General features: G+C 23.9%; 1 protein-coding gene across 2 annotated transcripts in view; it reads right to left on the reverse strand.

The window, feature by feature from the left end:
- LOC122857997 (putative uncharacterized protein DDB_G0282133) overlaps window positions 1-14,281 on the reverse strand; it is a 72,843-nt gene that overhangs the window by 5,275 nt on the left and 53,287 nt on the right. For both annotated transcript variants that reach the window (XM_044160588.1, XM_044160587.1), the window contains 7 exons: window positions 6,682-6,743; window positions 2,250-2,321; window positions 1,928-2,131; window positions 1,667-1,858; window positions 1,364-1,595; window positions 754-978; window positions 507-609 (listed from right to left, as the gene is read on the reverse strand). In XM_044160588.1, the coding sequence (XP_044016523.1) occupies window positions 507-609; window positions 754-978; window positions 1,364-1,595; window positions 1,667-1,858; window positions 1,928-2,131; window positions 2,250-2,321; window positions 6,682-6,743 (1,090 nt within the window). The remainder of the gene's footprint in view (window positions 1-506; window positions 610-753; window positions 979-1,363; window positions 1,596-1,666; window positions 1,859-1,927; window positions 2,132-2,249; window positions 2,322-6,681; window positions 6,744-14,281) is intronic.

A 14,281-nucleotide genomic window follows, 5' to 3' on the forward strand; every position in this document is an offset into this window, starting at 1 on the left:
ATATTTTTTACATGAACGATCGAAATAAAACAAGTTTTTATTTTATTTTTTCGTTATAAATAAATGTTTGTATATGTGCAGATAAAATATAACAAACTAGTACTTTACATTTATGAGATTTCATTGTTACGTTGTAAAATAATAAGATTGTATAAATAGAAAGAGAAGAGGAACATTGAAAGTTTTAAATTGAAGTAATCGAGTGAATAATATATGTATTATTGTAAATGAAATTGCAGTATCGAGTTGCAGTTGGTTTAAACTGATACAGTAGATTTGTGAGGATATTACAGAGTCCAATGCCATTAAACAGTACACTGAGATGTTTCTGAATAAATTAACTTCATTACTATCAATGCACGAGCTAAATATATTTTATGTATTTACAATTGTTTTGAAAATTTAAATATCTATATTTATTTATTATTTACAAATTCTATAACAGAATAATAAGTTTGTTTTTTTTTATTTTAAATATATAAAATAGTATTAAAAAATAAACTTACCCTAAACTATCATCAATGATGACTTCAGTGTATGCCAGAGGAAACCAGCCTGTACCTTGTGTACGTAAATTTTCACCAAATTGCCATCCTTTTTGTCGATCACCTTTAAGAAAAAAAAAAAAATCATTTTATCAACAATAAAAAAGATAAATTTGTCAAAGAAAAAATAAAAAAATAATTTAGAGATACAAATGTCAATAAGATATAAATCTTGATAATAAAAAGTTGTTATAAATTTTGAACAAACCCATGAGTGCGATAAGATCACCCTCCAAGAAACTCAGCTGATTTTCACCAGAGCTAAGATAAGCAAATAGTGCACGAGCAAGAGAAGCATCACCCCAACCACCGGATGAACCACCAGTGACACTAGTACCACCACCACCACCACTACCAATACCACCATTGCCAACAATACTGTTACGTGATGTTGGTGCCATTGATCTTGGTCTTGGTGGAGTTTCTGGTACTTCTAAAATTTTTTAAATATTAAAATAATTATTAAATGTATATTTTTTTAAATTTTTTTATGAGGGTAATTTTTTTTTTCTGTTGATTAACTCTTCAGTTAAATCATTCAACTTTTTCAAGTACTAAAAAAAATAAATATATATAGGGTTTATTGTTGACGATTGAAAATAAAACATTATTTTTTTATTCGACTGGTTAGGTACTTGAAAGTCGAGCAAACATACAAATAAAAAAAAAATCTCAACAATTTCAATTTTACGATTGAAAAGCTATTGATAAAAAATAGTAAAAATATACAAAATGATTTGTGAAAATGTTTGTTTTATTGATAAATATTTAAAGTTAAAAAAAAATATTTTTATAGTAAAATAAATAAAAAAAAATACCTGGTCCAAGTGAAAGACTTGATGAATGTATATTAACTTCTGATCGAGCTCTTGACAATGCTGATGATATATGAGATGATGCACTTGGATGTAATGATGGTGGATGACTTGGTGGTGGACCAAGACGTAATTCAAGACATGAACTATCCATACTTCTTGTTTTTCGTAGCTGTGAACTCATTGTTAAATCTGAACCACCATTTTCATCGTCTTCAGGCCAAAATGATACTTGCTATTAAATAGATAATATTATTAACACAATTTCAAGAGTTTTATTTAAATAAAAGAAAAATATTAATTTACTCGTAGTCTAGATGCAAACATATCTTCAACAGATTGTGGCAAATATTCACGTGTATTTGCAATTTCACGCCAATCATCAACAGACGGATGAAGAGAAGCAAGTGCAACTTCATGAAAACTTGCATAATGTTTTGCAAGTGAACATTGTCTTTCTAAAACAAAACCATATCGTCTTCTTTCCTGTGTCATTGCCTGTGTATTTAAAAATATTAAATTAAAAACATATGTATAAAAAAATATTAATTAATAATATTTATTTACATTTTTTAAACTTTGTTCACAAAATGCATCTAGCTTTGATTTTTCTTCTTCAAGTATTTGCATATTTTTTAATTCTTTATCCATAGCCAAACCACTTTTACTAGCACCTCTTGATTTTTTACGTTGTTTTTTCATTGTTGCTGCAGCTTTACTGTACGTTTCGGATCTCGTTTTATGCTGCTGTAGAAATTTTTTTTGTTCACTCTGTAAATTAACAATAGATTTTTTTTAAAAAAAAGAGGCCACTATGCAATTATTAAATTATTCAAATTTTTAATTTGAGAGAAAAATAGAGCAAAAAATAGACATTGATTTAACTAACCTGCACAACTTTTGTATCTTTTTCCAGATTTGTTTCAAGGGGAACCAGTAGATCCACATAGAATGCTTTCAACTGTAATTAAAATCGAAAAAAAAAATGTAGAAAATGATAAATAATAGTAATAATTGAATAAAATATTTAAAAGAAAATATGAAAATATTTTTTAAAATGAATCATTTCAACATTTGAATCAGTGCTTGACCCTATTCTCGACTTAATTATACACCAGAACTTGAAGCAATTGAAAATTCAAGTTTCCTTTGAATACTACAATATGAATATCATGAATTTCACAGTGAAAAATTATGGAAATCTGCTCCCAATCGAAAACAAGAATACAAAAGAATTATAAAATTTAATTGGCTTAAAATTTAAAAAAATAAAAAATTCATAAAAAACTAAAATATTTGTTGTTAAAATTCAATTACATTTGTTTACAATAAAAAAAAAACTTTTAATAAAATGAAAAAATATATATCTATATTTTTTTGATGTTATTCTTTTATTATTTTTTACATAGATGTATTTTAAAAATAGATGTGTATATTTTTGAGTAAAAAAATAAATTCAAATTTAAAAATAAAAAATAAAAAATATTGAATGATAGTTATGGTATTGCAAGGTTCATCCCAGAGGCAATCCCCGAGTAAATCCATGAAAATCCTATCAGTATTTGTCGGTTATATTGCGACTCGAATTATTTTCCATTTCGATACATTTTTTTTTTTTTTTATTCTTATTTATTTTATTTTTCACAGATTAATAAATACTGACTGATCAACAAAGCAATTTTTTTATTACTCATTTGAACATTGTTTCTATAAAATAAAATAAATAATATTTTTTTTCATGATAAAAACAATGATAAAATATATTATTAAAAATATAAAAATAAATAAAATGACATAAAGTTAATGAAGAAAAAATATCAAACAAATTTATCTCAATTTTTCCAGAACAATAACAAAAATGCTTTTAATATATTTACATTCAAAACGTTTTAAATCTTGTAATATAAAAAAAAACAAAATTTATTTTTCAAGTAGTAAAAAAAATAAATAAAATAAATTTACATTTTAGTTGTTATTATATTTTCAATCTTAATCATAGATTGAATTTTTCAACAACTGTAATAATTACTAATTTGATTTTCATCAGTATAAAAATTTTAATTATAAAAAAAGTTTTTTTTTTTTAAATTGAAAATATTTGTTTTTAAAATGGATGAATGTCTGTGTTTGTACAAAGGTTAGTTAGTAAAATTGACCTAAAAGAATTTAAAAAAAAAATATATATTTTTAATTTATAAATGAAATTGTAAAATGCGTCAAAAATCTCGTAAAGTCATTGGACCTTTTTCTAGTGCCAAATGGCCCCGGAGGAATGAGTTAAACTCACTTCTGTTCCGGCAAGTTTGATAAGAGTCATAGGGAAACGAAGGAAATGGATGGGCAAACATTTTCCTCTCTACAAATTTAAACAGCCTGGAAAAAAAATGCTACTCTTACCTCTTCACAATCTCCCTATGCTGTTTTTTATTTTTTTATAATTTTCATTATTATCATATTTTTTTGAACAGTGAGCTTTAAAACATTTCAAGTATTCTCAAAAATAAAATAAACAAAAAAGCATATTTTTATATATTGACATTGAATTATTTAAATTGTTTCAAAATGAAATTTACAAAGTAATTTTAATTTACTAATTAATCAACGATATTTTAACTTTTATTTAACTCATTTTTTTAATTTTAATTCAAGTGGTATATCAACTTTAACATTTCAGCATTAAAAAAAGTATTTAAAAATAATTTTACAACTTTTTTTATAAATTTCAATAAATTCGTCTTGGTAAATCAAACTTTGATAACTATATTCTATATTCTACAAGTTTATTAATCGTATTAAATAGTTTCGATAATGTCCATGCTTGATTGCCCCTCACCTGCTTCAAGTTATTTCGAATATACACGTACAGAATAACCAAGATCCCCAAGGATTCAAACTTTTCTAGACTTTTGATACTTTTAAATCCACGATACTTAAAAAAAAACAACCCACCAGGAAATTAAACAAGAAAAAAGATATGAAAAATTGACACAAACTTGTGTATATGTATTTTAAAAAATCTTTGTTCAGCCATTTTTGAGTATCAAGTTTGTATTAACATCACGTAAACTCGTCTTGACATTATCAGAGAATGGAAAAACGATAAATGTCGCATCCTTTTGTGAATAAAAGTTATGGTCAGAATATAACAACCAGGTGATTTTAAAGTACAAAAAAAAAATTACAACAAAATAATACAATAGATAAAAAAAAATATATATTAAAAATAAATCGTTTTTTACAAAATCCAATTGAGCTTTACTTTCAAACACGTCGACCATTTTATAATTCCAATCATTTTAACTGGCATTGTCTTTTCAGCCACAATTCAGCAAACATTCAATGGTCCAAGTTAAATAAAATGTGCAAAAAAAAAAAGATGAAATAATAGTATAAAATAAATTGTGAAAAGAAGAAATCGATCTGGTCAGCTCGTTGTTGAGTTACCCCGAGGAGATTAGGTACACATTGAAGTGCATTGAAAAAATTCAAGTACATATAAACGTGCGACAAGTATGTGTCTGTTCAATGGCTAGAAATATCACTTGAATACTAAAAAAAAAAAAAAAACAAAGGAAATAAATAAAACAAAAAAAACAAATAATAAAAGATAGTGAAAAATAAAAAGTGGACAAGAAAGTAAAGAAGAGAGATCGTACTTGATATAGAGTAAATGTGGCAAAATAATAGTGAAAAAAAGGAAGAAGAAAAGAATTTACTTCAACTGATAAAACTAATAAAAAAAAAAATTTAAAAAAAGCTCTTTTATATACATAACTCTGCGCATACGTTGCACTTTTATTTTTTTTTTTACCTATTTTTAATTTTTATTTTATTTATAATTTTATATATTTTTTTTTTCGTTCTTTCTTGGTGTGGCTCCTTATCCAGGAATATTTATCGTCCCATTCCATTCTCTAAGTACACGGTAAGAGCCACATTTTTCCGTCTATTGTCCGAACAAAGAGTGTAAAAGAGTAGAAGAAAAAAAAAGAAGAAAAAAATAAAACAGTATAAATAATAGTAAAAAAAAATATGAGAAGCAATGAACTGTCCTTGGAGTGTAAGACAGTGTTATAATTAGAATAAAGATTCTGGTAATAAAGTTGTTTATGTCTTCAAAATAACGATAATAAAACTGGGTAAAAAAAAAAAACTAAGATATCTGATAGTAATAAAAAAAAATCAAAACAAATAAAAATAATAATAAACTTCAAGATAAAAAAGAGGTACTTATAAAAGTCAAGTAATTGCACTCGGATATCTCATAGACCATTTGGATAAAAACATTTTTCTATCTCTTATTATTTATTTTAAAAAAAATATATAAAAAGAAACTCAATGAAAAATGATTTATCATCTTCTTGTTTTGGTTGAAATACCAAAAAAAAAAAAAAATTTAACTGAAAATTTCTATCGTTATTAATGATTCATAATACTCGTAATTGCTTCTTGTATTTTCAAGTATAATTACTAAAATAAATTATTAAATTCATTTTTCTTTTTTAGCTTTACAATTGAGCTGGTTAATAAATTATTCAATTGACAAATATAATTCCTCTTCAAGACAAATTGTTCAAATGAAGAAAAATAAATAGAGAGATAAAAATATAAATTGCATCTTGTGAATTTCGATCGAAATATATAATGGTATTTCTTTTTTTTTTTTTCTTATTATTATTATGTATATGAATAAAGTATTAAATTTAAAATGTATCATCAAAAAAAGGGGTGATGTTGAAAGTCAGCGTTTAATATTTTAGTAGATATTCTCGACATTTTCTCATGGAATTTTTGAGACTATTTCGTTTTCACATTGTAGAAATATTTCTAAAATCTTTCTACTTTATCTTCTTTGCAATTTTTTTTTTTATTATTTCAACAATTCTACATTTTGTGAAGTATAAATCAGTGCTTTTAATTGCCTTCACGAAGGTTTATTTAAATTATTTAAATACCCTGGTGACTTTACACGCTCGAAACTTGTTCGTTATATATATTTTATAAACCGAAGAAAAATAAAATTGAAAAACATACAAAGATAAATTTATATGTAGATATATATTTGCACTTTGAAACATTGTGTCAGTGGAAAAAAAAAAAGAAGAAAATTGTATCCAATTTCCTTCGAGATGTCTCATCCAGTCAAAACTTTATTCTACTCTCGGCAAATTGAATTTTCTTAAATTTCACACTCTCAAATATATAGATGAAAAGTTTTCTTAATTTACAAATTTTATTTCAAAAATATATAGTCAAGAGTTTTATGGTAATTATGTGTATTCAATGTATTATTAAATTAATTTGTTTTAATATCAACTTACAATGTTCATTTCTTGTTCTTGAATTTCCTTGTAAACTTCGACAATTCTCATCAATGCTGAGCCTGAAAATTTAAAAACAAACAAAGACATTATTATTTTAAATTATAAAAATAATTTTTAAATTTTATATTATAATATTTATCATCATTGGGGTAATTTTATCAGTGAAAAACTTTATTTATTTTGTCTCTTTTTTATATTATTCTTAGTAATGGAAGTATATTTTTTTTATTATATTTTTTCTTCCTTTTTAAATTGATGAAAATTGACATGGTAAGAAAAGTTTATATTACTTGTATTATGATGATAGGATGTTGAAAAATGTCAGTGATAAAAATACATAGATATATAAAAGTAAAATAAAAATGAATGAACATTTGAATTATTCAGAGACTGGTGGCGATACTTTAATCCGTTCACGGTATACGAAGGCCACAGGCAGAGCTTAAGCGGTCAGACGACAGTGCTTTCATCCGACTTTTTCAAACTCTCACGACACTTTGCAGTTTTAAGGTTCAAAAGTCAATGTAAAAAATGCAAAATACAAAAACTAAAAATAAACTTTTCCGTAATAAAATAATGCAAACAAAAAAATAAAAATAAACTTTTAAAACTTTAGTATCAATATATTTTTTTACAGAACTAAATAATATTTTGTTTATAAAAAAAATATTAACAAATTCAACAGAAACTAATCAAATATAAAAACAAAAAACAATATTTCCATATTGTTAATAATAATTAATTTCTTTAACGCTTTAAAAAATCAAAAAAAATCAAAACCTTATTTAATATTTTAAATCATTACATTAGGATATTTTTAAATATTTAATTTTTGTGTAATTTGGTTAATTAATAATACATATTGTTTAATTGTTTGATTACGTGTCTGATGGAAAAAAATTGTATTTAAATAGGGTGAATGAAGAGACAAGGGTAGAGACAATTTAAAGGGATTGAGAATAAAAAAATTAAAAAAACAAGATACATGAAATTATACAGATGAAGAGAAAATACATGGACATAAATATGTATAGATGAATGTAACGTGGCGTAACGACGCTTATGGGGCTTTGGCCTCAATGTGTGTGGCTTCACTGGGGATCCAGTTAATGCTCGGGTGCAAGGGGTTTAAACAGAGTAACATAAACATCAACAATTTACACATATATCCTATCAAATGTTTATAATATTATATATCATAATAAATTTAATTTCATTTGTGAATAAAATTTTTTTTTTTATATTTAACAAAAAAAAAAAGCTCAGACTGAGCTTTTTCATCATTTATGCAAATTAATTTGTGCAAATTGTTTTTATATAATAAGCTGATATATTTTTACGATTGCAGTATAAATTTTCCTTTAAAAACAAAGTATGTTTGTCAGTAGGTTTTTTTTTTTTCAAATTAAATAATTCAATTTTTTTTTTTAAATTAAATTCAGTTGGATAATTTTATGTATTTTTCATTTAAAAAAATTTTCATTTTATCAGAGGTAACTTAATATTGTGTAAATTTAGATAAAAATTTTTTCAGGTTTTTTTTTTAATAGAAAAAAAAGAATGTTTAAGATTTTCTTTTATTTTTTCTTTTGAATGTATAAACTATTAGTAGTTTTTGAATTGAAAATAGTTATTATATAATTTAATATGTCATAAATTTGAAAATCTATTTTATCTGTTAATGTTGATGATAATAGTAATAAAAAATAAAATTTCATGGCTGCTAAGCTTATCCAAGTAACCATCAAACATTTATAAAGTCATAAGTTGTGTCATATAAAATTTCATTGTAATTACACTTTAAAATGATAAAGACACATTTAAAAGTTATCATGATGTCCCCAATATAAAAAGACTTTGAATAATTAACGTTGAAAAGATGGAAAAATAAAATATAATAATAACGATGATAAAAATGAAAAGAAAATAAAGAAAATAAACAAATAAAATAAAGAAACGCGTGAAAGAGAAAACTGCTTGAAGCAATGGTGTAGTGACGAAATGGCCGGAAGGCCATAAAAGCTCTGGACCCTTGGTGAATTTTTAATGCGACAAGAGTAAGACAACTCAGTAAAAAAATAAAAGTAACAACTTATTTATTTTTTTTTCTTTCAAGGCACAAACTTGGCAGAGCTTTTTTTTTCAGGGCTTTTGATAACCACTCTAATACTTTCAATTGATTTTGTAAATACAAAAAACGAATGTCTGACCACGTAATGATTCTCAATTTGATAATTAATGATTTTTTTTTAAATAAAAAACTAAATTATCATAAAAAATAGTCGACAAATATCAAAGTTAAATATTCAACAGTCAATAAAACAAGCAAAATGTCTCAATATAACTGTTTGAATAATTTTCTCTTTGACCAAAACTATAAAAATAAATGGAAAAACAAAATCTACATATATATATTTATTAGCCAAAATAAAGATAAGAAAAAACCTCAAATAAAACTTGTTAATTTATTTTTATAAAAAAGTTAAATGTAATATATTTTTATATTGGCAAAAGTTGAATAAATAAATTTTACTATAAAGAATTATTATATATGTATAAAAAAAATTAAAGACAGGTTAAAAATATTTGGTAAACATGTATTTTTATTCAGCAAATGTACTTGCATATATATATATTGTTCATAAGAATCTTACTGTTGGCTTAACATTGTTTTATTCAACTGCAATGCAGATGTTGAGCTTTAAAGTTCGCGCGCGCGACTACAGTCTTTGGGGAGTTTATGTTTTTGAATATATACAAACCAACAAGACTATGCAAACTATATATGTGTATATATTTATATAAATACTTTGAGTACAAAAGTTAACAAAAAAATAAAAATAAAACCAAAAGTTGAATATAAAAAAAAAAATATTTTATTCAGCAATTTATTCAACTCGGACCATTTCATTTTTTCAAGAACCACCCCTTCATTTTTATTTACTATCTAAAAATAAAATCAGATGTTGAATAAATAATTTTTCATGTTGAGAAAAAAATTTTCTTATATAGAAAAAAAAAAAAAAAACCTCAATGATATTCATATAGGTCAAACGAAAATCTTGAGAATATATTAAATGAATAAATAATGAATTATTATAATTTTTTTTTTGTTGAAGATGATATAAATTTAGAGGGTATTTAATACATAAAAATTTAAGTCACTTGGTTTATATTTGTTTTGGTAAATTTGTTAAAATAATTGCCAATTAATATATCAACTTGTTGAAGGTTGAATAACAATGATAGTTTGATAAACATTTTAATTGACCTGTGAATTTTGTTGGTCAAACAATACAGTTATATAATACTTGTATAGTTTAGTTGTTATGTCTGATGATGCTTTTCAATCAAACTTTATTGGCAGAAGCATTTGTTAAATGTTACATCTCACCATTTAAATTGAAAATCCTTTGAAACTTTTGATTAATGTCATACGGAATTCAATCATTATAAAGTTGTTGATGAATTCATAGAGTATACAACCTTTTGAAACAATATTTTAACAAAATTTCAGTAGCACATTGTTTGAATAACCCCATCATTAACTAAATTTTCACTTTGGGATATGTAAATTCATTGAATATTTATCCCAAAAAAAAAGCAGCCATTTATTCAATCAGTTAAATAAAAAATTATTCAAATTAATTCTGCATCAGTGAATCAATAACAAAGAATATTTGTGTTTTTTTTTTATCATTGAATCAACATCACAAGCAGATGTATTCAAAAATAATTTCAATTGATTTCACATTGGTTTACTCTTGTCTAATAAAATCGTCATCACAAGTCACAACTCTCCCTAATTTCAAAATAACAAAATCAAACAAATTGACATATCAAAATTCAATATCATTAAAAAAATCAATTTATAAAATAATTTGAAAAATTCGTCATAGTAAAATCCCACGTGAATTTACCAAGTTCAATAAATTGACACTATTAAATTTTAAATCTATCGAAATTGATTCATTGATAATTCAATAGACCCACGATGGATCAACAAACAAAAAAAATATACAAATAAATAATAAATAATGAAATAATAATAATGAAAAAAAAAGTTTGTTAATATAACACATCTGTGTCAGCATGACGCTGCAATAAAAAAAAAAAGAACAACGTTTACCAATTTCCTCAATATTAGTCACAAGAAAAAAAAGCTCCTTTTATTTTTTTATTTTTTATTTTTTTGTCTATATATAAGAAAAAAAAATACTACAAAAATAGTGAGTTTAGAATTTGATTATTACAAAATTTATTGAAAAAAAAATAAGAAAATTATTAATAATAATTTTTAAAGTTATTTTGTATTGAGCTTTTTCTGTTAAAAATTAAATATAAATATATAAATACGTGTAAATATTTGTCAACCGTCAAAAAAAATATTTAAAATAAATTTTTAATTTCAATCTTAAACTCGAAATATAAAGTAAATCTAAAATATAATCTTTTTTTATTATGTTATCAATAGTCTGGGTGTGTATAAACTTGGTGAATTTTAGGATAAGACAAACAATTTTCTAACCACTCGACCGTCTCAAACTAATTAACACAGAAATATTTTACGTGAATAGGCTGATGTTATACACTGTAGACTTGATCTAAGTATACATTTGTTAATGAAAGTCTAACATACATGAATTTACTTGCTAGATATTAATAGTAAACATACCATTAGACTGTTTTATCAATAAAAATTATTTAATTTTGCAATCGTAGACTTGTTTTTTAATTTTTATTTATGTGTATGTATTTAACAGATAAAATGTAAATTAACTCTCATGTTCAGCTATGCTTCAACAATTTTTGAGCAAGGTTAATGTTGCAAAGGGGTTATTCAGTTTGACCACAGTCAGCAAAATTTCAATACTAGAATATTCAATTCAGACAAAATCATGTTCATTCATTACAAAAAAGTTTTTTATTATTTTTTTTTTTTTTCACCATTGAGGGTTCTCGGTTTCTGATTTTTCCTTTTTTTTGCTTCGAGGAAATTTGGAAAAAATTGAAGGGGAATTTTCCGAGCTTATACACAACACTGGTTTGGATAAAAAAAAAAAAAAATAAGAAAATGTTATTGGGGTGCACAAGTGCGTCTAATGCTACAAAGATTGTCCACAAGAAATTCTCTGTTGAGGAGCCAGATTTTTTTGAGTATATAGGGGGAAAAAAGTTTCGTTCACATTGTTGTGAACGAAAAAATAAATATAAATGTGGGTGGATTTTTTTTTTTCTTATAAAGTGATATTTTTTTCAAGCCAGGAGAATTGTTGACTAGATTTATATAAATATTTTCATCTACTTTAATTTTTTTTTATCTTCATCGTAACTTTGTCAGTGTCTTTAGATTATTTTGATGTATTTGGAAATTTTATTTGTATTCTTGTGTATGTATTGATTATAGAAATGTAAATTTTTAAAATGGAAAATATATATTTTATGGTTTGATGTTTTTTCATTTTCTTGAATGATATTTTTGCAAGTTGTGGGGTTTTAGTGTCGCTACGCCATGTGCATGTCTACTCAAATTTTCATTCCCCCAGTGTTATATACATTATACAATGAAAAATATCAACCCTTTATTTTACAAACCAAGCTGACACTTTTAAATGACGCCATCTTTGTATATCGTCTTTCATCTAACCCTTCTACTTTAACAAATTTTCTCATATTTTCTAATTTTTCATTCATAAATATTTTTAATTATTTTAAATATATTTTTCAAGATTAAAGAAAAATAATTTCCCTCTCTTTTTTTTTTTTTTTATTATAATATATTGATAATGTTTCTTTTTTTTTTTTTGACATGTCTCAACGTTAGAAAAATCTCTACAATTTACTAGACAAGTGTACCATTTTCAAGTAAAGAATAAAGTACTTTTTATCATCTCTGACAACAATACGCTATAATAAAAATATGAACGAGAAATAAAAGAAAAAAAAAACAGTAAATCGTTTGTACGTGATGAGTAAATACAGCAAAAGTCAAATCTATTTCATGTTAAAATTTCATCTCTATATTTCGTTTATACTTATTCATTTTTTGTATTTTGTTTTAAATTTTTTTTAGTTTCATTTTATCAAGAAAACTTTGAGAAAAATCGACTTCAGAGATTTTAGGATTTTACGAAAGTAATGGAGCGCATTTCAGTTGAAAACGTGAGAAGAAAATGGGAAAAAAAAGTAAGAAAAAAAAAAAAAAGAGGAGAGAGAGTAAAGGTGATAGAGGATGAAAAGTTGACAAAACCAAAAATCTAGATTCATGTGGGATAAGTGAGCATGTATGATAGACCTATCAAAAATGTTAAAATTATGACAATCTATATGTCATTTTTGTCTCGTAATATTTTACTGAGTGACTACACACCCTTTAAATATTTACAATCCTTTTTACATTTCATTAATCATTATATCTTTTTGTCACAGATTTAAAGTAGACATCATAAATTTTCATACTAATGTTATTTAATATTGTCGTGTTATTATGAACCATGACTCATTTTATTATCACAATAATCATGACATTTTAATTCAACTATTTAAATTTTTATTTAGATTATAAAATTAAAAAATTATGATAATAATTTTAAATAGATTAAAATAATAAATAACAAAATTAGTAGATATAAAAAATATTGGAAAAAAAAAAATACATAAACATTTTAAATTATATTAAAATGAAGGGCTTGTTGGTGCAGTTGTTTTAACTTTTTTTTTTTTGGCATCTCTTGTTGCCCAACTGGCAACGTTTTTCCACTTTAGATTAAATTCCAGAGAAAAAATAAAATATAAATGCTACATCAACAAGAGAATATATATTAAAATAAAAATAAATAAATAGAAAAAAAAAAGTTTAAAAGAATGACATGGAAAATCAAGCCTGTTAAAAAGTAAGAAAATAAATTTCATTGAAACACACAGACATTTCATAATATTATATATTAAATGTTTCATTTTTTTGTTTTTTTTTTTTTGTTGCATATATTTGTTCATTGTCATTGAAGTTCAAGTAGCATTAACATGCATCAAAGGGGTTTTTATATAGAAAAAAAAAGGCAAAACAAAAATAGAAAATTTTGTTACCTCTGCAGCAAAAGAAATGGCCACAGGCGATTTTACAATATGAAAATTTATTTCGCTTGTGGCTGTATGTAAAAAAAAAAATAGAGAAAAAATATGAATGAAACTATCAGCAAATATTTTTTTTTATTAAATTATTATATATATATATTTTTGTAAATTGAATTTTAAAAAATACTCTAAGAATGTTTATAAAGTTTTATTTATTTTTATTTTTTCTTGAACAAGCCACTCAAGGATTAATGCAAAACCACAGTCAGTCCATGAGAATTGTACTTTGAAATACATATATTGTGTAACCATATAAAGTTTATACCACTTTGGCTTTTGGTTTCTTCCAAGTCAATCTTATTTACCAAAACATATATACAAAATTACAATATTCATAAACAAACACAAAAAGTAAAAAGTTATTTCATTAAGAATTTGTCAGTTTTCTCATTTAAAATAGACAACTTTTAAACTTTATAAAACTAAATATTCACCCTTAATAAACAATCAAACTTCAAATAAA

Source organism: Aphidius gifuensis, linkage group LG5 (assembly GCF_014905175.1).
Source record: "Aphidius gifuensis isolate YNYX2018 linkage group LG5, ASM1490517v1, whole genome shotgun sequence".
Lineage (NCBI taxonomy): Eukaryota > Metazoa > Arthropoda > Insecta > Hymenoptera > Braconidae > Aphidius > Aphidius gifuensis.